A 26,898-nucleotide genomic window follows, 5' to 3' on the forward strand; every position below is an offset into this window, starting at 1 on the left:
TTATTTGCTGGTTTAACTTGGGTAGGGTGCGGATGAGCCTTAGGATACTCCGAACTATTAGATCCTCTGTGGACATTCTGCACTGCTTTCAGGTACTCTGGGTGTGGGTCCCCTAGCTGCAGCTGGGACCCAGATAGCTTCTTCTAAGCCAGGGATATGCAATTAGCGGACCCCAGCTGTTACAAAACTACAAGTCCCATCATGCCTTTGCCTCTGGGTGTCATGCTTGTGGCTGTCAGAGTCTTGCAATGCCTCATGGGACTTGTAGTTCTGCAACAGCTGGAGGACCGCTAATTGCATATCCCTGTTCTAAGCTATAGCTATCAGCCCAGAGGGCCTCAGCCCTTAGGCTGTGTCTCCTCCCATGGGAATAAGAACAAGGCCTCAGAATTTTTATGCACACCTCAGCCCCTGCTGGTCACCCTCTTGACCTGGTCACCCTGCATGAATATTCAGTCCAGGATTTGCCTCTTCCACCCACTATATTCAAGAACTTACTAAGTAGTAACAGAACCTACAACAGCCAAAAGCAATTGAACACCGCTCCTCTTTTACAGAAGAGACAAAATCTATATTGCCCAAAAATGTAGCAACCTAGCTAGGAGGGTGCTACAAGAAAAGGAGATGGGTAGGGTTCTGTGGGGCTATCTTGCTACTGTTGTCAATACAGAAAAGTGATTGAGTTTTGAAGCGTGTTATTGGCAGTATCCCTAGGTAAAAAAAGAACAAAAAGCTTGCAAAATGCAACCACCACATCTAAGGACTGGTGAGATGAAATGTATACCATTTTTGTTTTAGGGTTTAGATTCACTGTAGTGTTCCAAACATAGTCTGAATGTCTTTTGACCAAATCAAGCTAATTCTGGATATTTGTCTATAATTTTCAATGAGATGGGAAAAGAGTCAATTAAGATGTCAGGAATCTGGGCAAATCAAACAACGTATATGACAAAAACATGCAGCAAAAGCTGCAATTCAAAACACTCCATAGATCCAGATATAGGCATCTAAAATGTATGCACATTTCCACGTCTCATGTGAAAGTTGAGTTAGGTCCTACCCTCTTCCAAGCCTTATTCATATAGTACTTTAAAGTACTAAATAAAAAAATAAATAAGGGCAGTCAGGCTCAGAAAGACATGCGCTGTCTCTTCTGTAATAAAATAGATCTATCTGCCTGCTTGCTGTTCTGCCTCCTTCTGTAGAAGGCACACTGAGCTTTGCATGTGCAGCCATTTAGTGTACATTCTGGCACAGTGCCTGCGCTTGCACATGTGCGGGAATGAGGTCATCCTGCAGGGGCCAATTAAGATGGCCAAAGACCAGTGCCCAGAAGTTGGGAACAATATGCTAGCAGCTTTGACACTGAGGCAAAGGTAAGTATTGTGGACTTTAGTTCTGTTTTAATGTGTAAACTTTTTTAGTTGGACCGTTGGAGGGGTTTGGGCCAAGAAACGACTTTTACAATATAAGCTAAGATTTGTATGTAATGTTACCAACCTATATCTCTGTTCTACTGATTGTTTTGACACTAAAGGTAATTTATTTTCCACATACGCTCAGTTTGAATTGCCCAGGTTTGTGATCGGGTTAATTTAAGGACCCATTCTCCCGGAACATTATTAATGGACTGCTGATGCACAGCAATGGAGCAAAAATCATATCTGCCACTTTTTTTAATGCAGCGCACCGCAATGCAAAGAGCAGCATGCGGGTTGTGGTGTAGGTGGATTGCCCACTGTTCAAAAAGGAAAAGCACTGCAATACACCAAGCTGTGTTACTGTAATGCAATAATGTGAAATAGAAACAAAATATGATTTTCTCAGTACACTAACCAGACAACCAGCAAAAAACAAATTACACTGTGTAATGATTTGCGTTAAAAACTGAGGTGTGAATTGGTCCAAAGGTCTAATGAAAGAACACTATAAAACGTACATCAGTATCAGTATATTACTTACTTGCAATAATCTAGAGGACGTATCCATAACAGGTGTATCATCTTTGGTTAAAGTTCCTTCTCCTTCTAGAATGAAATTAAAGTAATTAATACATCTTTTGAAAGCAGGAGGTAATAGTAAATCACAACAGAAAGCTCAGTAAGGGTTCATGCTAATGGGTGCATTCACCCATAGAGCGTAAACAAATAGGTGAATTTTGGTGCCTGGGAGCCGCTGGTGCTGTGTACAGCCACCCATAGACCTGAATGGTTGAAGGCGGCTATAGGCAGCTATGTGCTACTACTTGTGTAAAGTGGGGAATGCGTACAGATTACTGAATGCAGATTACCTTTGTTTAGGACCAAACATCTGTGCAAATGCACCGTTTTACGCAAGTAGTGGCACATAGCTGTATACAGCTGCCTTCCACCATTTGTGTCTATGAGAAGCTGTACGCAGCACTAGGGGCTTCCGGGCACTAAAATACACTGGTCTGTTTACGCTCTCTGGGCGAATGCACAAACCAGGACTGGCAGCTAGCAGTGCTCAGCAGTGCCTTTGATGATAGATGGAGCCTGTATGTGTCTATGACACCTGTGCATAACTTTTGAGACGTCAGGCCATACAAAGTTATAAATGGATTTGCATTTTAACCACTTCAATACAGGGCATTTATACACCCTTCCTGCCCAGACCAATTTTCAGCTTTCAGCGCTCTCACAATTTGAATGACAATTACTCAGTCATGCAACACTGTACCCAAACAAAATTTTTATATTTTTTTTCTCACAAATAGAGCTTTCTTTTGGTGGTATTTATTCACCGCTGGGTTTTTTTTTTTTTTTTTTGCAATATAAGCAAAAAAAAAAAAAAAAAAGAGCAAAACTTTAAAAAAAAATAGGATTTTTATAACAGCTTACCTGTAAAATCCTTTTTTTGGAGTACATCACGGGACACAGAGCACCATAGTAATAACTATGTAGGTTATAGGCCACCTTTAGGTGAATGGACACTGGTATAACCAAAAAGGAAACAGGAAGTGCCCCTCCCTATATAACCCCTCCCATACCGGGAGTACCTCAGTTTTTGTAGCAAAGTAATATATACTGTGGCAGTAGGACCCTGTGCTACCTGGAAGATTGCTGGTTTACACCAGATTTTGGAGAGAAAGGCACGCTGATTGCACAGCTGTGTGCTGGTCTATTTAGTTGTGACCTGGCTATGGCTCAGGGTTCCACCCAACAGACAGGAAGTCTGTGCATGGGAGTCAGGTAGACTCCCATTCCTCTGAGAGGAGTCAGAGGCTGCAGCCAGAGCATGCATGTCTGCAGGAGGCAGACGTACTTGGTGACACAGCAGCAAGGCGCTGATCAGGAGTGAGCTAGGAGAGAGCTAAACTCTAGGAAACTCTTTTGGGTCTGAGGAGCAGACCTAAGGCCTAGGCTAAAGGCCTAAAGCAGCCGTATGGCAAGAATATAAGCCAGGAGGCTAAAGTTTTGAGTGTGCAAGATACAGTAATGGTGGAACCCCCCTGCATGGGCTACTGATGTCTTTGTGAACTTTTCCGTGCTTTTAAATAAAAGTGGGCTACTAGGCTGGAGTACTGGAGTACTCACTGGAAACGCACCTACCGTTTGAGTCTGATAACCCCAATCTTACGCGTGGTGGAGGTATTGCTTCGGGCAGATTTGGAAGAGTTCCAGATCCTTGCATACCAAAAACAGTGAGTAGCAAGAAACTGTGTTTTGCAGCAATGCTGTGAGGAGCAGCTAATGTGAACCAGTGGGGTCTGCATGTGAACGTGTGCCGTTTGCAAGTCTTATGCCGCGTACACACGAGCGGACTTTCTATCCTACTTGGTCCGGCACACTTTCCGACGGACTTTGTCCGCCAGGTGCGCCGGACTTTAAAACGGACGGACTTGCCCACACACGCCGGGACTTTCCGGCGGGCTAAGTCCGCCCGTCTTTCCGACGGACTTTCGCCGGAGTTCCGGCGGACTTTCAGAATGAACGGACTTGCCCACACATGGACAAGTCCGTTCATTTTGAACGTGACTCAGGTGCGACGGGACTAGAAAAGGATGTCAATCTTGCCGCTTTTATCGGCGAGATTGACACCTTGCTAGCCCCGTCGCGGGGCATACCAGGCCCTTAGGTCTGGTATGGATTATAAAGGGGAACCCCGCTACGCCGAAAAAACGGCGTGGGGTCCCCCTAAAATCCATACCAGACCCCGATCCGAGCACGCAGCCTGGCCGGTCAGGAAAGGGGGTGGGGACGAGCGAGCGCCCCCCCCCCTCCTGAACCGTACCAGGCCGCATGCCCTCAACATGGGGGGTGGGTGCTTTGGGGGAGGGGGGCGCCCTGCGCCCCCCCCCCAAAGCACCTTGTCCCCATGTTGATGAGGACAAGGGCCTCTTCCCGACAACCCTGGCCGTTGGTTGTCGGGGTCTGCGGGCGGGGGCTTATCGGAATCTGGGAGCCCCCTTTAATAAGGGGGCCCCCAGATCCCGGCCCCCCACCCTATGTAAATGAGTATGGGGTACATGGTACCCCCTACCCATTTACCTAGGAAAAAAGTGTAAGTAATAAAACACACTACACAGGTTTTTAAAATATTTTATTAAACAGCTCCGGGGGGGGGGATCTTCCTCCGGCTTCGGGGGTCTTCTTCCGGCTTCGGGGGTCCCTCCGCTTCATCTTCTCCCGGCGTCCGGTTGGTTCTTCTCCGCTCTCCGGCCTCTTCTCCCGGTGTCGCAGGTCTTCGGCCGGCCCCTCCGCTCTCTTCATGTAGCTCTATTGCGAGCGGAGGTCCGGACTTCTGGGCTTCTTGGCTTCTTGGCTTCTCTTCTCTTCCCCCAGATGTTGACACGACGCTCTCTCCGGCTGGACTGGTCTCTGAGGGCTGCGTTGTGACTTATATAGGCGGAGACCCCGCCCCCATATGATGTCACAGTCCTTGGGCATGCTGGGACTGTGACGTTTTAGGGGGCGTGGTCGACCACGCCCCCTAAAACGTCACAGTCCCAGCATGCCCAGGGACTGTGACATCATATGGGGGCGGGGTCTCCGCCTATAAAAGTCACAACGCAGCCCTCAGAGACCAGTCCAGCCGGAGAGAGCGTCGTGTCAACATCTGGGGGAAGAGAAGAGAAGCCAAGAAGCCAAGAAGCCAAGAAGCCCAGAAGCCCAGAAGTCCGGACCTCCGCTCGCAATAGAGCTACATGAAGAGAGCGGAGGGGCCGGCCGAAGACCTGCGACACCGGGAGAAGAGGCCGGAGAGCGGAGAAGAACCAACCGGACGCCGGGAGAAGATGAAGCGGAGGGACCCCCGAAGCCGGAAGAAGACCCCCGAAGCCGGAGGAAGATCCCCCCCCCCGGAGCTGTTTAATAAAATATTTTAAAAACCTGTGTAGTGTGTTTTATTACTTACACTTTTTTCCTAGGTAAATGGGTAGGGGTACCATGTACCCCATACTCATTTACATAGGGTGGGGGGCCGGGATCTGGGGGCCCCCTTATTAAAGGGGGCTCCCAGATTCCGATAAGCCCCCGCCCGCAGACCCCGACAACCAACGGCCAGGGTTGTCGGGAAGAGGCCCTTGTCCTCATCAACATGGGGACAAGGTGCTTTGGGGGGGGGGCGCAGGGCGCCCCCCTCCCCCAAAGCACCCACCCCCCATGTTGAGGGCATGCGGCCTGGTACGGTTCAGGAGGGGGGGGGGCGCTCGCTCGTCCCCACCCCCTTTCCTGACCGGCCAGGCTGCGTGCTCGGATCGGGGTCTGGTATGGATTTTAGGGGGACCCCACGCCGTTTTTTCGGCGTAGCGGGGTTCCCCTTTATAATCCATACCAGACCTAAGGGCCTGGTATGCCCCGCGCTCGCCGCAATAGGAAGATTTGTTTTTCCTATTGCAGCGAGCGCGAGATGCAATACCATCCCCTCGTGTCGTATTTGGTCTGTCGGACCAGCCTACACACGAGCGGGCTTTCCGTCGGACCAGCACACACACGAGCGGACTTTCCGCCCGAAACTGAGTCCGACGGAAAGATTTCAAACATGTTTAAAATCTAGGTCCGGCGGGCTTTTGGGAAGAAGTCCGCCGGAAAAGTCCGCCGCCGCCCACACACGGGCGGATTGTCCGGCACACTCTGGTCCGCCGGACCAAGTATGCCGGAAAGTCCGACCGTGTGTACGCGGCATTAGAGACAATACACCAAATTTTCCTGTGTTAAAAGAAACTGTTAAAAAAACGTTGTTGGCCTGACTGCAGAGATGGGGGCGTCAAGACGCAAGAAGGAAGCAATGTTTGCTGAGATGAGAGACAGAACATTGTGGCTGGAGGGGTTGTTAACGACATAACAAGCCCCAGACTGGTGCAAGATGCACTTGGCCGCACTGGAGCAAAGGAAAAAGGAAAGCAAGCCGTCACTTAGTGCAAAGAGTGAGCAGATGGGTGCGGTTGCCTGTGGCAACAAAGCAGAAATCCGTACGGCTGACTTCGTACGACCTATGTTGCCTTCTGAACATGCTGAAGACTTTTTGGCTGAGTTTGCGATGACTGCTTCCTACAGAGGTTGGCCCAAAAGTCGCTGGGTTAAGTTGGTGCAAACTTTTATGATGGAGGAGTACCAAGAGGTGTACCGCGGGATGTATCATAACCGAGATGACTACGACAATTTCCTAGGAGCAATCCAATCTAGAGAGCGCTGGAAAAGATCAGTGGGGAGAATGTGGTCTCCCATAGCAACAGTAGAAAGTATGTTTTCAGAAAGGAGAAACTACAGCAGAGATTTGGCTCAAATTTTGAGTGAAGATGTTGGTGCAAAAGTGTTTGTTGCCGCCCCTGGCAACTGTGGTGAAAATTTTGTTCAGCCTACAGGGGGTGACAGAGCACAAGAAACCAGTGCTTTCATCTTATGGCTGCTTTGTGTGAAGTGGTCAGCCCAGAGAAGAGGGCACCATATCCAGCATCCTGCAAGGGGTGTGACCAGGTGTGTGGGTCTGCTGTCATCCATGGCAACAGGAAATCTGTTTGGCTTGCGGGGGATGTTGGAAAATCCAAGAAGGATGCAATGTTGCCCCGTGTCCATGTGGGGGCTTTAGCTTGTGAGAGCACTGCAAAGAAGGGACCACGCCCTCAAATGAAGCTTTTAACACCTGTCAAATGGAATGGTAAGACTGTTGCGGTTACAAATGTGAGAGAGACTGGTTATGGGACTATTCCATGTGAAGGGGGAATAAGTCCAGTGAGAAAATCTGCTTTCAGAGACTTGCTGCAAGTGAATACCTTGTGTAGTAGCAAAGCCCAGTTTGAAGCTGAACCTGCAGCAAGCTTGAGGACTGGTATAAAGTAAATAATGATCAGCGCAGCTTGATGATAAATATAAAATATTAACAATAAGCTATAAATGATGTGCAAAATCGCTAATTGCGATTATGCAAATTGCTAATGATGCTGTGCAAAATAACTGAAGCAACAGTAGTCCTATGTTCAATGTAGATGAATACTAAAGTGCCTAAGTTGTAACTGTGCAAAACTTACTTACATTTATCTATCTAAGCATGAGGACTGGTAAGGACTTGTCTTCAGGCAGCGTACTGTGCAGCAGGAAGACAAGTGGTAAAAATTAATATAATGTGTTGCTCGCTAATGCGATTAAAAATGTGATATTGCATCCAGAAATGTCAGGGGTGACCACTGAGAAATGTGTGCCGTTGCCCCTGGCAACCATGGCAGGTGTAGCAGAGGTGTCCCTGGAGACCGCCCAGGAGCTCATGGTGTCTGAGCTCAGGGTTTCCCAGGACAACACTGTCGCCGCCCCGACTGACAAGTGTGTTTCACATGAGGTGAAAAGCAATGTACTAAATATCCTACAATCTCAAACTGCTAATTTGCTAACACAGCTTATACAAGGCAGGAAGGTGGATAATGATGATGCTGAAAAGTGTATTACTGACAATGTTGATGGTTTGGTGTCTCCCATGGTAACCACAGGTAGTGCCGTAGAGTTGTCCCAGGAAATCTCACGAAGACTCCCTGTGTTGGAGCTGGCGGTGGTCCAGGGCGGCTCTGATACTGCTCAGGTGGAACACAATGGGAAAACAGCTCAAGTAATGGAGCATAAATTATCACAATCTGATGTGGTTGACAGTGACTGGTGCAGGTTGTCTGCTGCGAAACCACTCTGTCCACCTGTGTCTCTTTGGGCAGAGGGAGCAGTGCTATGGAGTGCTGGTGATTGGAGCACAGACAGGATAGACTGGGATAGTCTCACCATAATGGTGTTAGAAAGACATTTCTGAAGGTAATAGTAAGGTGGACTCTATTGCTGCTGTGACAAATGGAGAGGCTGCAGAGCCAGTAGACACAGGTGCGTTGGCTTTTGCAGACGTTAACCCTCTCCAGTTGGAAGGATCTGAAAAGGGCGCATACATAGCAGAGGTTTTGTCCACAGCAAAAGAGATGAGTAATGTTGAGCGTAAAGGATGATGGGATAATGGATAGGGACTTGGAAGTGCTCAGTGTTGCTGAAAATGAGGATGAGTGTGACACATGCGATTTGCAATGCTCATGGGGAGCCGCAAGTTTTGTCAGTTGCCTCTGAAGTGGAGGTCTCTTTGAGTGTCTCAGCCTCACAAGCCTTAGCAAATGAGCCCCTCCACGTCGTTAGTAAAGGAAAAGTCCCTAGAGTTCTGCGTTTAGATGCGGCATGTCTAGAAATAACTGAGATGTTGTTGGAATTGGTGAAAATCTTTCCAATGTACACCTGCATGTATCCACAGCACAGGGACGACCTGGTACTGCGTAGTACCATTCGGTGGAGACAGGTGGTGTTAAGCAATGTTGATAAAAATTGGTTACTGCACTGTTGGTTACTTTTGTGGAAAGTTGTCTCACAGTTCACTGCGAGAGTGCTTCCAGCGGCAGTTATGTGCAGGAGGCGCTCAGGGGAACTGCTAGAGGAATCAGAAATATTAGACATGGTGGAAGTCTCTCTGTATACTGGTGTGATGGCGTGCATTCCTGCTGATACGGTCCGTGGTGCGGCAACTCTGGTTCGAAACAAGGGGGAGGATATGTGGCAGTAGGACCCTGTGCTACCTGGAAGATTGCCGGTTTGATGTCATATTACTATATGACGGTACTGAAGTGGTTAATGCGTGAAATAAGTATTTAACCCCTTTGCAAGGTCAGACGTTTCTTGTAGTTGGCCACCAAGTTTGAACACTTAACATCTTAGGAGGGACTTTGTCCCACTCCTCTTTGCATATCTTCTCCAAGTCATTAAGGTTTTGAGGCTGACGTGATAACTCGAACCTTCAGCTCCCTCCACATATTTTCTATGGGATTAGGGTCTGAAGACTGGCTAGGCCACTGCAGGACCTTAATGCGCTTCTTCTTGAGCCACTCCTTTGTTGCCTTTGCCATTTTTTTTGGGTCATTGTCATGCTGAAATACTGATCCACGACCCATTTTCAATGCCCTGGCTGAGGGAAGGAGGTTCTCACCCAAGATTTGACAGTACATGGCCCTGTCCATTGTCCCTTTGATGCGGTGAAGTTGTCCTGTCCCCTTAGCAGAAACACACATCCAAAGCATAATATTTCCACCTCCATGTTTGACGGTGGGGGTTCTTGGGGTCATAGGCAGCATTTCCCCTCCTCCAAACACAACGAGTTTAGTTGATGCCAAAGAGCTCGATTTTGGTCTCATTTGACCACAAAACGTTCACCCAGTTCTCCTCTGAATCATTTAGATGTTCATTAGCAAACTTCAGACAGGCCTGTTACATGTGCTTTCTTGAGCAGGGGGACCTTGCAGGCGCTGCAGAATTTCAGTCCTTCATGGTGAAGTGTGTTACCAATTGTTTTCTTGGTGACTATGGTCCCAGCTGCCTTGAGATCATTGACACGATTCTCCCGTGTAGTTCTGGGCTGATTCCTCACCATTCTCATGATCATTGAAACTCCACAAGGTGAGATGTTGCATGGAGCCCCAGACCGAGGGAGATTGACAGTTATTTTGTGTTTCTTCCATTTGCTAATAATCACACCAACTGTTGTCACCCTCTCACCAAGCTGCTTGGCGATTGGTCTTGTAGCCCATTCCAGCCTTGTGTAGGTCTACAATCATGTCCCTGACATCCTTGGACAGCTCTTTTGTCTTGGCCATGGTGGAGAGATTAGAATCTGATTGATTGCTTCTGTGGACATGTGTCTTTTATACAGGTAACAAGGTGAGATTAGAAACACTCCCTTTAAGAGATTATTCCTAATCTCAGCTCGTTACCTGTATAGAAGACACCTGGGAGCCAGAAATCTTGCTGATTGATATGGGATCAAATACTTATTTCACTCATTAAAATGCAAATCAATTTATAACTTTTTTGAAATGCATTTTTCTGGATATTGTTGTTGTTGTTCTGTCTCTCACTGTTAAAATAAACCTACCATTAAAATTATAGACTGATCATTTTTTTTGTCAGTGGGCAAATGTGCAAAATCATCAGGGGATCAAATACTTTTTTCTCTCACTATGCTAGGAAGCAGCTTTCCATTGCTTCATCAGTGGCACTATGAACAGAAACACTACTGCTTATGTGATATGGTTATTAAAGTGTAACTTTAGAAAAAGTGGAACTTCCCTTTTCAGGTAATCTCCATTTGTATTTTTTTTTTAAGGGAAGCGGGTACCTATTTCTGGCAGGTACCAGGCCCACTTCCACTCGGATCGCCTAGGCAATCCGGACAGAAGTTCAGTATTCCCAACCCCGCCCACAACCTCCTGGGACATGTCACAGGTCCCAGGAGACTGCTGTTCCATTCACAAAGGGTCAGGGTTTATTCATATGCAGTGGGCAGCCAGCTATGAAGCTGCTGAAGAACTGGTTCAGGTGAGGATTCCTGAACTGGTCAGTGTGTGTTTTATTTAAAGTCAGCAGCTACAGTATTTGTAGCTCCTGACTTTTATTTAATTAAATTTTTTTTAACAGATTATCCTGTTTAACCACTTCCCGACTGACGCACGCCGATGTACGTCGGCAGAATGGCACGGCTGGGCAAATGGGCGTACCTGTAAGTCCCATTGAATTCCCCACCGTGCCATTGCGTGTGCGCCGGCCTGGGAGCTCCGTGAGTCGGGTCGTGAGACTCGATCGCCGTGGGGATACCCGCAATCGCCTCACGGAGAGGACGAACGGGGAGATGCTGATGTAAACAAGCATCTCCCCGTTCTGCCTAGTGAAAGTGTCACTGATCTCTGCTCCCTGTCATCGGGAGCAGAGCTCAGTGACATGTCACAGCTAGCCCATATTTATTATAGCAAAAAGTAAAAAAATAATGCTTTTTTTTTTTTTTCCTCAAAATTGTAGCTATTTTTTTTGTTTATCGCGCAAAAAATAAAAACCGCAGAGGTGATCAAATACCAACAAAAGAAAGCTCTATTTGTGGGAGAAAAAGGACGTCAATTTTGTTTGGGAGCCACGTTGCACAACCGTGCAATTGTCAGTTAAAGCGACGCAGTGCCGAATCGCAAAAAGTGCTCTGGTCAGGAAGGGGGTAAATTCTTCCGGGGCTGAAGTGGTTAAGGTATAACACATAGTTAAAGTACAAGAAAAAAAGACCTCTCCTGCGCTCAGGTGTCCATGAACTGGATATGTGGTGCAGCCACTTATAGAAGTAATGCCTAGCGTCTTGCAGCCCTCATTTGAACAATGGGTATTCAAGCTAAAAAAAACAGAAAAGAAAGAGGGCACACCAACCTAGTGCATTACCACTGATAAACTTTAATGCAGCATAAAAACAGTAAAAATTATACTCACAAACGAGCTAATAAAGATAGCTTTCGAAAGGCCGCAAAAGCGCTGTTTCTGTGGATCGACACCCCAGGACCTGTTGCCGAGAGGATCAGACCAGCGCAAATGGCTGATGGCTTACTCGTCTCGGGGGAGCACCCCTTTCTTCAGAGCCTAAGCGGGCAATGGTTGGTCTCTCGAATTGCTCTCTCTATAAATGTATGTATGTGCCTGTGTCTACCCATCACACTCAGAGGGATGGGATAGGGAGGGTTAACCCGAATGGGTGGGTGGTGCCTAATACCTGTGGGAGGGGGCGTTGTCACTAATTGGGTGGGGTAGACACAGGCACATACATACATTTATAGAGAGGGCAATTCGAGAGAATTGCTCTCCGCTTAGGCTCTGAAGAAAGGGGTGCTCCCCCGAAACGCGTAAGCCATCAGCCATTTGCGCTGGTCTGATTCTCTCGGCAACAGGTCCTGGGGTGTCGATCCACAGAAACAGCGCTTTTGCGCCCTTTCGAAAGCTATCTTTATTAGCTCGTTTGTGAGTATAATTTTTACTGTTTTTATGCTGCATTAAAGTTTATCAGTGGTAATGCACTAGGTTGGTGCGCCCTGATAAGGTTAGGGACATGATTTAGAGTTCTCACTTAATCTAATGCCTACGTGTGAGTCTGTTATGAAATATAGTCTGTTATAAAATATAATAATGCCTGCGTTGCAGTCTCTTATGAAATGTAACCTTTGTCTGCTGATACACCATTCTCGATTGAAACTGCTTTTATTGTAACCTTTGGCTGCTGATACACCATTCTCTGTTGAAACTGCTTTTATTATCTGATATCTATGTTGCACTTTGAAACTTGTGTTGATGCAATAAACAAGACATTTTCAGTGCAGTACGGGACATTCAATGCCAGAGACTGATACACGGATACTCCTGCTTCTGTGTCTATTTCTTATAGAGCTAAGATTTGACAAAGCAATATAAACTTAAAGCAACTTATTTAAGAGTTGCCACTAACATTTTGGAGCCCGAAACAACAGGGACCCACCAAGTTGCTACAAGAGGTGGCTGAGCTACGCTGACGGAACGAAAGGACAGGCATTCCAGGAACCACAGATCAAAAACCTGGCCAGGTAAGAAAAAGCTTTATTTTTCTTATATTCTGTGCTCCTCTGATTTGTGCCTATCCGTTCTGTCAGTTATGGTTCTCCTGGTTTTAAAACACCAGCCTCTGTAGTGGTGAGTCTAGAATTACTGAATATTTTGGTTTATATTGCTGGAATTATTTGTTGTCTGTCTTGTCTGTCTTGTTGAGAAAGTGAATGAGCCTTGCCTAGGTTGGTATGAATTGAAAGAATATCATCCCAATGAGCAACGGAATGCGCCCTTACCTCGCAAGAGGACATGGGGGGTCTGACGCTTAAGTTTGATATTCAATTTAATTCATAAACCATAGACGGGTTGCGAGTGTAAGCCCTTTCTGCTCCAAAAAGCAGGGATAAGAGTGTCTGAAGAGGGATCCCAGATACGGGGGGGGAATAAGGTCTCCATAAAGTCCGGCGATCTAGTCGGTTACCTGGTCACTTCAAGGAATGCTTGTATATGTTGTAGTCGTCAGTCTGGTCATAATATTTGTCAGTTGACTAGCATATAAAGTAATTCGGTTTCAGAAATCTCATCTAGGAGAGGTTTTTAGTATTCTGGCATCCTAGGAGGAAGGCAATGAGGAACTAGTGTAACTTGGTTAAGTGTTTTATATTGTACACTAAGGGTCCCACACGCTACCTAGGCAGGACTGTCAGAATGGGCCAGAGGAACACAAAACCCCGTCAGGGAATTGTGGCACATTACACGGTGCCACAGATAATTACAAACATCTATGGGAAAGACGAGGCTAGGGACTTAAAGGATGTCTTTCGTAGATTTAAAGTGAAAGGAGCAGCGGGTTTAGACCCAGATGTATGGGGTTAAATAAAAAGGGACAGACAAGGAGAGGTGTTAGAGAAGCAATGGATGCGTCAGGTTCAATGCTTAATTAAGGTTTCAAATAGAGCGAAAGAAGGGGGGTGGAAATATAATCCAGATTGTGATGGTTGGGATATGAAAGACAGAAGAACAAAAAATGTTGAAATTTTAAATAATCTTAGTTCAACCATCCCACCCCCATATACTGACATAGAACGTAAACCACACAAGATATATCCAGTACTTGAGGGGAGAATGGGTACCACCAGATTCTTGTGTATTGTTACAATATGTGGATGATTTATTATTATGCTGCCCTGACAAGGAAACTTGTTTGGCCACCCCCCTTATTTGTTGCACTTTTTAGCAGAAAAAGGTTGCAAGGTTAATAAGAAAAAGTTGCAAGTGTGTCAGGAAAAAGTTATCTTTTTGGGACACTGTATATCACAGGGTACAAGACATCTCACTGAGGAGAGGGTTCAAGTGATAAAGGGAATGTTAACCCCCACGGAATTTCAAACAATTGCGTATGTTTTTAGGTATTGTGTCATATTGTAGACAATGGATACCACACGCTAGCACTTTGATGCAGCCATTATACGATTGTTTGAAAATTGTACCGTATATGCTTACAGAAGTAGCTTATGAGTCGTTTATCACTTTAGATTATACTAAGACATTTAATCTGTACATTGCTGAGATCACTGGACACGCCACAGGTGTTCTGACGCAGGCACATGTAAAACAAAGACCAGTCGCTTACTTTTCAGCAGCATTAGATCCAGTATCTAGAGGTTCACCGTCCTGTGTACGGGCGGTAGCTGCAGTGTCAATTATCATAGATAAGTCATCAGAAATTGTCCTAGACAATCCAGTTGTAGTGCACACCACACATGACATACATGCAATCTTGTCTCAAGTTCAGCCCAAACACATTTCAATGGCTAGGCAATTAAGGTTACAGTGTACTTTACTTTTACCTCCAAATGTCACTTTTCAGCGCTGTACAACTTTAAATTTGGCCACCTTTTTGCCTCTTCAGTCACCAGATTTGGCAAGGGGGAATAATAGTGCTAATAAGGAAGGAGATGAGGAAACTGACACTCTTTTGTTTAAAGAAGTAGATGAACACGATTGTTTTCAGCTCATGGAGCAGGAGACAATGGGATCCCCACATGTTACAGATACACCGATTTTAAATGCTGAGCACACTTTGTACATAGATGGCAGTAGGTTTGCTGATGACAAGGGTAAATATCACACAGGGTATGCCGTAGTGACTGATACACAGGTGATTGAAGCACAGCCCTTACCAGCCCACATGTCAGCACAAGAAGCAGAATTAAAAGCTTTAGAACAAGCCCTAGAATACTTAAAAGGACGAGAAGGGAATATTTACACTGACTCCGCCTACGCTTATGGTGTAGCGCATGATTATGGCCATATATGGAGGGCTAGAGGTTATCTGACAGCAGCAGGTACACCTGTAAAACATGGAGAAGGGATTAAGAGAGTCCTGAACAATCTTCAAAAGGTTAAACGAGTGGCCATTATGAAGATAGCGGCACACACGAGCGCAAAAACAATTGAGGCAAAAGGAAATGCATTTGCAGATTTGACTGCAAAACAGGCAGCTCTAGGGGAAGGAAGCTCTGAGACCTTAGCAGCGGTAGAGGTGAGTATCCCAGAACCAACATGGCAGCAGCTGAGTAAATTACAGGAGCAAGCAGGGGAGAGCGAGAAAGATAAGTGGGTCAGAATGGGAGCAGCACCAGACCTTGACAATGTATGGAGGGAAGGAGGCAAAATATGCCTACCTGCCTCTCTGTACCCAGCAATGGCAGCGGCAGTTCACCTACCCACACACGTCAGTTCCAATTCCATGTATAGGATTGTGAACCAAGGATGGCTCGCCCCTGGATTCAGTAGTACTGCAAGAAACTACTGTGCAGCCTGCCAAATCTGTCTCCTGAATAACCCAGGACAGAGAGTAAAAACCCCACGAAAACACCAGGTCCGGGCCCAATACCCTTTCCAGAGACTGCAAATTGACTACATACAAATGCCCAAGAGCGGCCTCTTTGAGTTTGTCCTCGTGTGTATCGATTTATTCTCAGGTTGGCCTGAAAGTTATCCAGTAAAATCAGCTACAGCAAAAGCCACAGCTAAGAAACTGATCACTGAGTTAATACCTAGGTTTGGTCTTCCTGAAACCATAGAATCAGATAGGGGGAACACACTTTACAGGAGAAATCATGCAGAATGTGATGACCATGTTAGGGGTTCAACAAAGTTTTCACACCCCTTACCACCCACAGAGTTCGGGATCGGTGGAGAGAGTAAATGGGACAATAAAGTTAAAAATACAAAAAGCCATGCAAGAGTTAAACAAGCCATGGCCTGAATGTCTGCCTTTGGCTTTATTCTCTATAAGGTACACTGCAACAGGAAAAACAGGATTGTCCCCATATGAGAAACTTTTTGGGAATGCGCCTAGATTAGGTCTATACTTTCCACAGAGTATGCAATTGCAATGTGACAGTTTAACTGCATATGTGATACAATTACAACAACGTTTAACTAAGATCCACAAAAGTGTGTATTCTTCTCTTCCAGACCCTAATTCAATAGCAGGTACACATACTCTGCTACCAAGGGATTATGTATATGTAAAGAAACACACCAGAAAAACATTGGAACCTAGATTTGAAGGTCCATATCAAGTACTCTTGACCACAGCCACCTCAGTAAAGCTGGAAGGAAAACCTACCTGGATACACGCATCACATTGCAAGAAACAACCCGAGAAAACAACATGATGAAATATCTACTTACATATTTTCTGTTGAAGATTGTTGTTTTACAAATAAATGCATGAACTCCTGGTATTAATGTAATTGAGGTAGAGGAAACAGCCAATTTACAATGGGTTATAGACGATCCTAATGTAGCGAATGTTTCAGGATATACAATGGACGAGTACATAGTAGTGGGTAATTTCACAGTCAAAAGACATAGGAAGCCGTTGCACATTGATGAAAACATAGGATGGATAAGGGCAGACCCATCATCAAAGGTAGATATAACATTTCAATTAAACACTAGTATGGGATTTCTTTTAATTATACCAGAAACCATAGATGTCAAAAATTAAAACCCTCTCAGATATGGAGACAGGCCCAAAAACAAGTCTTGGGGCAAATGTATCAAATACTGGTAACAGTGTCGGAGGGAGGAAATATATCCGAAGAAATGTTCAATCTAACGGACATTAGGGGGGTTAATCAATCAAGTACCTTTCTCTGTGCCTCCTGGTGGAGAGAAAACAGAAACGGACGGGTGGTATTGGAATGCACAGTCCTATGGGTTTCACGTACAGATGGAGGAAGAAGTAGTTCCCACATTTGAATCATCAATGCTAACACCCGTGCCCCACACTTGTATCAATGTATCAGTATCACAACAAAAGACAAAAGTCAAATTTAATATAACTTTTCCTGAAATTCCAAAATGTAGGTACTGACGAGCATGGTATGCCACTTTACTGGGACTGTCAGGTACAGGGATGGGAGTTCTAAACTCGATAGAAATAGAAGAAATGAACAACAGATGGAAACATGCAGGAGGACATATAGCAGATAGTTTTACAATTATAAGTAAATGGCTACCCACAGCTTTTGAAACCCAACTTAAAGAAATACCCTTACTACAGTTTATGGGGGGATTAATAAATTATACAATAACAAGTGAACTCGGGCTGTGGAATCAGACTCAACAATTCATAAATTTTACCCAGTGTTCCTTTAATCTTTCATCCTACCATATACAAATAAACCGGGCTAGAACCGAGCTACAATTAGGAAATTATCACACCTGGATGAAATACTTCAAGGGACTAGATAATGATGGCGTATGGTTCCAAGTAGAAGGGAATGAAATAGAATGTGAAGATGGGTGGTGTACGGGCAGGTTTGAGGCTTACAGGGTGGAGAAGATAGTAGAAATGTGCAAATTAGTGGTAATGCCCCTCAACATAAAAAAATGAGTTCTAGTATCCTGAAATCTATGGAAAGTATGTAGATAAGCAGAACAGAACCCATAATCTTGGTCTATGTAGAAGAACGAACAAAGGAATGGTGTGTGGGAGAAGTTCTCCGGTGTATGAACCTTGCCTGTTAAACTATCAAACTAGTATATGCAGGCTCCAGAGAACACCGGTGAATGAAAGTAATAGATTTATTGAAATAGGACCCCAGCACATATGTATTATTACAAGTAGTAACTATACCATGTCAGCATTAAATAGATCAGCTCCCTTTTCAGGATGTATTAAGAATATAAAGTCACTAAAGTGGGATACACGTTACAGAATAATTTTATATCCGCTGTAATAGACAAAGGCAGACTCGTACATCTATCCTCCCAGATACAACATGACATAACTCCACAATGGTACGATATTTTTAATGGTATGTCTCCCACGGCAACTAGCATATTCAGTTGGTTATTCAGTCCTATGGTAATTATAATATTAACATTAATGATACTCACTGTCACCAATGTATGCATATATCGGAAAATACAGAAAAAGATAAAAAGAATAGAAAGGGGCTATTAAGGTAAATTGACATCACCCTTCTCCCATAAAACTCCTCTTCTTGAATTTTAAGATGTTGGTAATACCTAGGGGGATGGGTTTTTACCCCTCTGACAACTCGCGGTCAGGGAAAGTACTCTGGGGAAAAACTGAGAACTTATTCATGAGGACCCAGGGGGAGGGAGAGGATGATGTCAAAGGGGGAAATTGATAAGGTTAGGGACATGATTTAGAGTTCTCACTTAATCTAATGCCTACGTGTGAGTCTGTTATGAAATATAGTCTGTTATAAAATATAATAATGCCTGCGTTGCAGTCTCTTATGAAATGTAACCTTTGTCTGCTGATACACCATTCTCGATTGAAACTGCTTTTATTGTAACCTTTGGCTGCTGATACACCATTCTCTGTTGAAACTGCTTTTATTATCTGATATCTATGTTGCACTTTGAAACTTGTGTTTATGTAACCAAACCCTATAAAAAAAGATGCAATAAACAAGACATTTTCAGTTCAGTACGGGACATTCAATGCCAGAGACTGATACACGGATACTCCTGCTTCTGTGTCTATTTCTTATAGAGCTAAGATTTGACAAAGCAATATAAACTTAAAGCAACTTATTTAAGAGTTGCCCCTAACAGCCCTCTTTCTTTTCTGTTTACATAGTTAAAGTACAGCATATGTATAGACCAAAGTGTTTTGTTTTTTTTTTTTTTTTTTTTTTTAGGTAGAGTTGGGAAGGGCTAAATTTAACAAGGGGGCCCCGCAGTAAAAACTGAAGGGAAAATTTGAACCTAGCCTTCCAGAAACACAATGGGAGGTGATAGGAAATCACTACAAAGTGACAATGGTCCCTGGAATAGGTGTCCCCATTAGAATATTTACCTTTTGTGTTTGTAAACACTGGTAATTCGTCTTCAGTTTCAGTATCACTTCCACTGGCAATTGTACTGCAAAAAAAAAAAAGGGAAAGGTCATGTAATCTGCCTCCTTGCATATTATTATTCTGCCTACATTCTACATATCCAAATTTGTCTATTATTTGACACCAAATAAGGACATTTGTTTAAACATTTTAGGCAAAGCGCTTCTCTGCTCTCTTCTTGTGCAGGGTGACTTGGTCTTTGGGCTGATTCAAACCTACGCATTTTTAGCGCTTTTTACAGATTTGCACTACAGTCCATTTAACATGGCTTCCTATGGACCACGTTCTGTAGTGTAAATCTGTAAAATGCAAAAAGCACTAAAAATGCATAGGTGTGAATCAGGCCTTATATCTGCCCCTCCTGTAGATTTCTGCAGGCACCCTGTAGTGGTTTAGCCTGATGGGCCCCTCCCACAGCTCTGCTCTCTGCGTGGGCATTGTACATCAGTTATGATGTCACTGCTCATTTTACAAGGTAATAACTGGGTATGAAAAGGCATTTGAGCCACACTAAATATATTTATACCCTTTGTGGCTATTTAGGAATATATATTTAAAAGAAAGTTTTTGTGCCCAGAGTTCAGCTTTAGGGGAAACTATGTTCCATTAAAGCCTTGTTCCACTCCTCATCCAATAGAATATTATTGTGTTTACATGCCAGCTTTTTGACCAAAGTAGCAGTACAACTGTTGGGGTTTACAATTGTTGATACAGTATAGCAATCAATCTGATGTATGTAGAATTGGTTACATTGTATCTATAGTCAAAAAAGTAAAATCATATATTCTTTTGCACATTGTATTGCAATTATATCCAGCCTACTCCTTTTATCCTAAACAATCTTGAAGTCGAATTCAAAATATACACTTCACCCTTGTGTCACACATTTCACACAGTTTCAGGAGGTGGAGTCAGTACAGAAATCAATGCTTACAGGCAGCAAGGTACCATGGGATGTGTAGTCCCTGGAAATCAACAGTTAACCAAAGGAATGAGAATAGGAGAAGCTGCAAAGCATGCAGGGAATCCAGGAAGTTGTGGAAAGAGATGTCCAGCACGTACAACGTGAAAAGAGATTTTTCAAGTAATCTTATATTGTATTATAAAAAAATAATAAAAAAGATAAGTTGTGCTAAATATGAGAAAATCAGATTAAAGTGACATATAGTGCTGATAAATAAACAGTAAACATTCAAAAATTCACAAAATACATGTATACATAAAAAGTTGATACTGGGTGATAGAAGCCAAAATTGATAATTAAATGAAGATAAAATAAAAAAAGTATATAAAAAAATAATAATAAAAAAAAAAGAGTCCGTTGAAGTAATAAGATGAAGGAAAAAAGGAGGAATCCGTTGAATTGAGGTATAAGGTTCCAAGGATTATCCACCTTCACCGATAGGCGAAGAGAGGGGAAGAGGAAGAAGAAATCCCAATCTGAAGAAAAGACCCCCTTCAGTGAGTGGGAACCCTTACCGGAACAGGTGGACCCCCTTTAGAGCGAGGTCATAAGCACAGGCAGATTAAGCCCTCTGCAGGGACCGGTCAGTCTCCAATGTCTCCGAAATCCTCCCAATATGGACAGGAGCCACTCAGCAGGGCATAGTGGGGACAAACCAACAGACAATGCAATCTGGGGGTATACACTCTGCCCCAAAGCAGCAAATGTAAAAAGAAAAGAAAAAAAGACTCCAATCATGAAATAACGTTTTAAAAGGAGCCTTTAATACTTATTTAAAAAAAAAAGAGAGCAAGCGGTAGCGACCGCAATACTACAGGATAAAAAGTAGCCGGCAAACTCAAAATACAAACACCCGTGTGCTAGGTCACATGTGGCGTGGTGGCGTCAGCACATAGCACCGCCCTACATGTTTCGTAATACCTTACGTCTTCCTGGGGCATGGGCGATGCGCTGATCCATCACTTATATATCACACAACAATAACCAAGCCTCGTTCTCGGCTGGGCGCCATGTTGTTACTCACATATATTCTAATACAACGCAAGGAGAAAACCAGACCTCGACCCGATGAACGCCGCTGTCACATGACAATAATAAGGAAGAAAAAAGAACAAAAATATGGAAATATGAATGTTTAAAATAGTATAACGCAATATAATCGCGTACATAGCTACAATTCACAATTGAGTGAAGTGTTAGTGAATTCTTTAGAAAAAAAAAAAAAATCTATATAAAATCCATAATTATACCTTTTAACCATAATATAAACCATGGCTAAGATCACGAGGAACATCAAAGCGAGGCTGTGTTCTCCATCACCAATCAGCACAATTAACAAAGTGCACAATATATATCATAAAAATGTCAAATATTAACAATACAGAGCTAATAATATTAACAATACAGAGCAAATAAATGGCAATTAAGCATTATCAAAAAAGGCATTGATCTCTATATCGATGTTCAAGCCGAGAGGCCTAAGTCATCTAATTTTATAAATCCAGCTCATTTCTAATTTAGAAATGGCATGCCTCTTAGGTCCCCCTCTCCAGGGTAATCTAAGCTTGTCAATCCCTATCATCCAGGTCCCTTTAGGATTCTGTTTATGGACCTCTAAGTAGTGTCTGGAGATGGGATGACCTTTAAAACCTCTCCTAATATTTCCTATGTGTGCATTCAATCTGACCTGTAATGGGCGTGCAGTATGTCCCACGTACTGCAGCCCACACGGACAGGTCAGAAGACAAACACCGGATGTGGAACACGTGATGAATGATTTCATGGGGAAAAACATGAGTAGTACTCAGGGAGGTAAACTGAGCGGTTTTCCTATCCCTGATGGCATTGACCGAACATGCTGCACAGTTATTACATCTATAGTACCCAAGTAGGTTCTGAAAGAACATTGGCTTATTAGGAGGATCACAAACACTAGAAGCCACAAGCTGTTTTATTGAAGGAGCCCCCCTAAACACTACCTGCGGTTTCTCTGGTAAAATAGAACCCAGCACATGGTCATTTTTGACTATGTGCCAACGTTTGCGCAAAAGTTTTTTTTAATAGAAAAATGTTGGTGAGAATAACCCGTGATGAAAGGACAAGACTGATTATTATTCTCATGCCCCATTACCGCAGGTTTGTCTGCCAGTAAGTGGTCGTGATCCAACATTTGTACCTCCATAAGTTTACTATTTAAGACCGAGGCATCATAACCTTTATCTATGAGTCTATCTGTAAGGACTTTAGCTTGTATATTAAAATCCTCATCTCGGGTACAGTTGTGTCTCATTCGTACGTACTGGCTCTTGGGAACCGAGTTAAGCCAGGAACTGTGATGGCAACTGTCCCGAGGAATAAAGGAATTACGATCTGTAGTCTTGAAGTGAGTAGACGTCAACAAGACATCACCTTTACTCCAGATTTTGAGATCCAAAAAATTTATAGTATTCCGACTAGCTAGATACTTAAATTCAATGCCTCTATCATTAGCGTTTAAGTTGTTCATAAATGTATTCAGAGATTCGAGAGTACCATTCCATAGGAGGAGGACGTCATCAATTAATCTTACCCAGAAGACCAATTCTGGTCCCTTTTTGGCAAACATGACGTCGTCCTCCCATTTCCCCATAAAAAGGTTGGCCAAACTGGGGGCAAACTTTGCCCCCATGGCCACACCTTTCTTCTGAAGATAATATTGATTGCTATATCAAAAAAAAGATATGCGTAGTGGCATACTCGAGGAGTTCCATAATTAACCCCTTCTGTCTATTAAAAAAGGGTAATATCCTTATTGAGGAAATAATTCACTGATGAGATCTCCCAATCATGTGGTATTATAGTGTACAGGGATGTCACATCAGCTGTGACCAGCCAAAAGCCCTCCCTGTACACACAATCTTTAAGTAGATTGCTAGTGTGTCTGCTATCTTTAATATATGCTGGTAGTGACTTCACCAGTGGTTGGAGGAAACCATCGATATACTTACCTGCCCTAGAAGTAAGGGAATCAATCCTACTAATAGGTCGGCCAGGGGGGTGTGCTGGATCCTTATGGATCTTGGGCAGGTAGTATATGCTGGGAATCCTAGATGAGGCTGGTACAAGGAATAATCTTTCTTTCTTGCTGATAATACCAGAGTCAGAACCATAATTCACAATTTGCTCAAGTTAATTTATATATCTAAAACGTGGGTCAGATGGGAGTGGCATATATGTCTTAGTATCCCCCACAATCTTATTTAATTCCGTAAGATAATCTGATTTATCAAGAATGACAATTACCCCCCCCCCCCCCACTTGTCAGCGGGCCTAATTACCAGATCCTTCTGGTTACATAATTGGCCTAATCCCAATTGAAGATCTTTAGCCATTTTAACCTGTTTAACTTTCAAAAGAACGTCCCTAAAAACCCTAATTGAAGAAGACAGGCCACACAGAGGGTTAAAAAGGGAAGCATTAGCCAGACCAGAATGTCTGATATTTGTAGAATTTGTCCCATTAGTGCTTATAGGATTAGATAACATATACCTTTTAACATTGAGTTTCCTGGTGTATTTATGTATATCCATATAAGTTTGGAATTTATTCAGAGCTTTAGGAGGTGCAAATTTAAGAACTTTATCTAGGATGGAAGTCTCAGCCTCAGGAAGGATGACCTTACTCAGATTGAAAATTCCTGTCCCTTTTTATTTCCTTTTCCTTTTGGCTTTTTGATCTCCGCCCCTCTAACTCCTCTCTTTGTTCTGTGGGCCTATGGGTATTTTGTTCTACCCTGGGAAAACAGCAATGTTGTGATTGGTAATGTTCTTCCCATTGTGGGTATTGGGGGGGACACCACTCAGGTTCTCCTCTTTGTCAATGCCTTTATTGATAATGCTTAATTGCCATTTATTTGCTCTGTATTGTTAATATTAATTTGCTCTGTATTAATAATATTTCTGACATTTTTAATATAAATAATATATATATATATTAGTGCACTTTGTTAATTGTGCTATGGTGATGCACCCTTGGAGAACACAGCCTCGCTTTGATGTTCCTCGTGATCTTAGCCATGGTTTATATTATGGTTAAAGGTATAATTATGGAATATATATATATATATATATATATATATATATATATATATAATTTTTTTTTTTTTTTTTCTAAAGAATTCACTAACACTTCACTCAACTGTGAATTGTAGATATGTACGCGATTATATTGCGTTATACTATTTTAAACATTCATATTTCCATATTTTTGGTCTTTCTTCCTTATTATTGTTATGTGACAGCGGCCATCATCGGGTCGAGGTCTGGTTTTCTCCTTGCGTTGCATTACGTTGCATTAGAATATATGTGAGTCATAACATGGTGCCCAGCCGAGAACGAGGCTTGGCTGTTGTTGTGTGATGGATCAGCGCATCGCCCGTGCCCCAGGAAGACGTAAGGTATTACGAAACATGTAGGGCGGTGCTATGCGCTGATGCCACCACGCCACATGTGACCCTAGCACATAGGTGTTTGCATTTTGAGCTTGCCGGCTACTTTTTATCCTGTAGTATTGCGGTTCCTACCGCTTGCCTTCCTTTTTTTTTTTTTTTTTTTTTAATAAGTATTAAAGGCTCCTTTTAAAACGTTATTTCATGATTGGAGTCTTTTTTTTTTTTTTTTTTACACTTGCTGCTTTGGGGCAGAGTGTATACCCCCAGATTGCATTGTCTGTTGGTTTGTTCCCACTATGCCCTGCTGAGTGGCTCCTGTTCATATTGGGAGGATTTCGGAGACATTGGAGACCGACCAGTCCCTGCAGAGGGCTTAATCTAATAAAAAAAAATCAACCAGCGCTAATCACACAATATTGTACTAAAGCAGCTGTGGTACTGAGGATAAAACTTATCAAATCCCAAATAAACAATTCATAAAAAGCTGTACAGCGCATAGAAAATTAATCACTGAAGCAATATTAGTAATGATAATAAAAAAATTTCCATATTGAAGAATTTCCAATTATTAATCCAATAGTGCGAGTGACATCCACACAAGATGAGTGACTGTAGTGAGATGAAACATCCACCAACGATAACACTAGCCGCTCACCTCAGCTGATGGACCCCTGAGTGAATCAGTCAGGTCAAAGACAGCATTTCCCTCACAGGGAAGTATAACAGGAGCCGGTACACTTGTGGCCAGTCAGATATCAGACCTTGTGGAGCTCGCAGTGATCACATGAAATAAAGTAAAGAACATCTAGTGCTCTCTGTATGTTGCATAAAAGTTTTAATGTAATAATAGTAGAAAAACTTACAAACGAAGCACTGTGCCTCAGTGCGGAGGTTAAAAAGCCTTATAGGATGATCCACGGAGATCAGCGAGCATAGACGCGGGTGACGTCACGATCCAAGTCATGTATAAGTTAGAGTGCTGAGACAGACCATTTACTAATGACAAAGGTGCTTACAACGATCAGCTTTTATTTATTCACATAAAACCTTTATCCCAAAAGGGAAAAAAAATGTTGATGCAACTACTTGTGTATCTGCAGTGTGACCTGAAGTTTGGCTTTAGTTTGTTAATGTATCTAAATTTGCTAGTACATCTAACACTCCCCTCACCCCAAACTGACAATGCTGCTGTCCAAAAGGTGCAGGTGGTGTGTTAGGCTTCATGTACGCCATTTGCCCCTCTTTATGGAACAGCCCTAGCAAATAAGATCATCATGTATTAATAAATTCTGGTTACTAATAATAATATAACTTACGGTTGCTGCTGCTGCAAAGTTGTAGATGGTTCTAGTGCTTTCTAAACATTAATAACACAATACCAATATTAGGAAGTAGCAGGGAGAAAATACACATACATACACAAAACACGGCATAACTGTAAAGACAAAATTTACATTGCAGATTTTCATAACCTGAAAGACTGGACTACTTTTGCCAAGCATCTCCTTTTCAGCAAATTAAAAGCAATGAGCTGCTAATAAGGCGATTTCCAATAAGAGGTTAAATAAAGCCAGCCATACATTAGTAGATTTCTGAAGAACATTTGTACGAACATTCCTGCGAAAAATTTGCCTTAGTAAATTTAATGACCTAGCAAATGTCATTCAAAAGTACTTCAAAATTTCGTTTGCTTTTAACATGTTTTTGGAATGAATGGATTTTTCCTAAAGAAAACCACATAAACTGTTAGAAAAGTTTTTCCATCCTTTATCTTCAAATTTTCTTGTCATTGCGGTTAAAAACAAATGTCAATTTGACCTCACTAACGGTTAGAAAATCAAACAAATGTTCTGAAAACAAACATTTTCTAACAAAACTCTACTAGTGTATAGTCAGTTTTACCCTAGTTTCACACCATTTAAATGAATGGGCTGCTGTGCCTGCGATTCCTCAAAAAAAAGGGGCAGGCACCTTTAAAAAAACACGGCTGCAGGGAAATCCCATGGGCTTTTTGACCATGGGATTTCCCAGTGGGTCTCGTTCTCGCAAAGCATGCTGAGATGTGTGGGGGTGCCATTCAGAATGAGAGCAATGCGATTTGGCTGCGGGGGGGGGACACAGATGTGATTCCTGCACCCACAACCAGAATGCACAGTGCGGGCTTGTGTGAACCTAGCCTTACTCACTACACTCTCACTGCATGAGTGATTACATGCAAATGTAGGCAAATAAATGCGGGCGCTGTCAGGCTTCCATTGTTCT

The 26,898-nt window shown here is 43.2% G+C and overlaps 1 protein-coding gene across 8 annotated transcripts in view; it reads right to left on the minus strand.

The window, feature by feature from the left end:
- Positions 1-26,898, minus strand: part of LOC141127058 (uncharacterized) — a 291,214-nt gene that overhangs the window by 161,442 nt on the left and 102,874 nt on the right. For all 8 annotated transcript variants that reach the window (XM_073613212.1, XM_073613215.1, XM_073613214.1 and 5 more), the window contains 3 exons: positions 25,953-25,993; positions 19,204-19,268; positions 1,963-2,027 (listed from right to left, as the gene is read on the minus strand). In XM_073613212.1, the coding sequence (XP_073469313.1) occupies positions 1,963-2,027; positions 19,204-19,268; positions 25,953-25,993 (171 nt within the window). The remainder of the gene's footprint in view (positions 1-1,962; positions 2,028-19,203; positions 19,269-25,952; positions 25,994-26,898) is intronic.

The sequence above is a fragment of the Aquarana catesbeiana genome, linkage group LG02 (assembly GCF_042186555.1).
Source record: "Aquarana catesbeiana isolate 2022-GZ linkage group LG02, ASM4218655v1, whole genome shotgun sequence".
Lineage (NCBI taxonomy): Eukaryota > Metazoa > Chordata > Amphibia > Anura > Ranidae > Aquarana > Aquarana catesbeiana.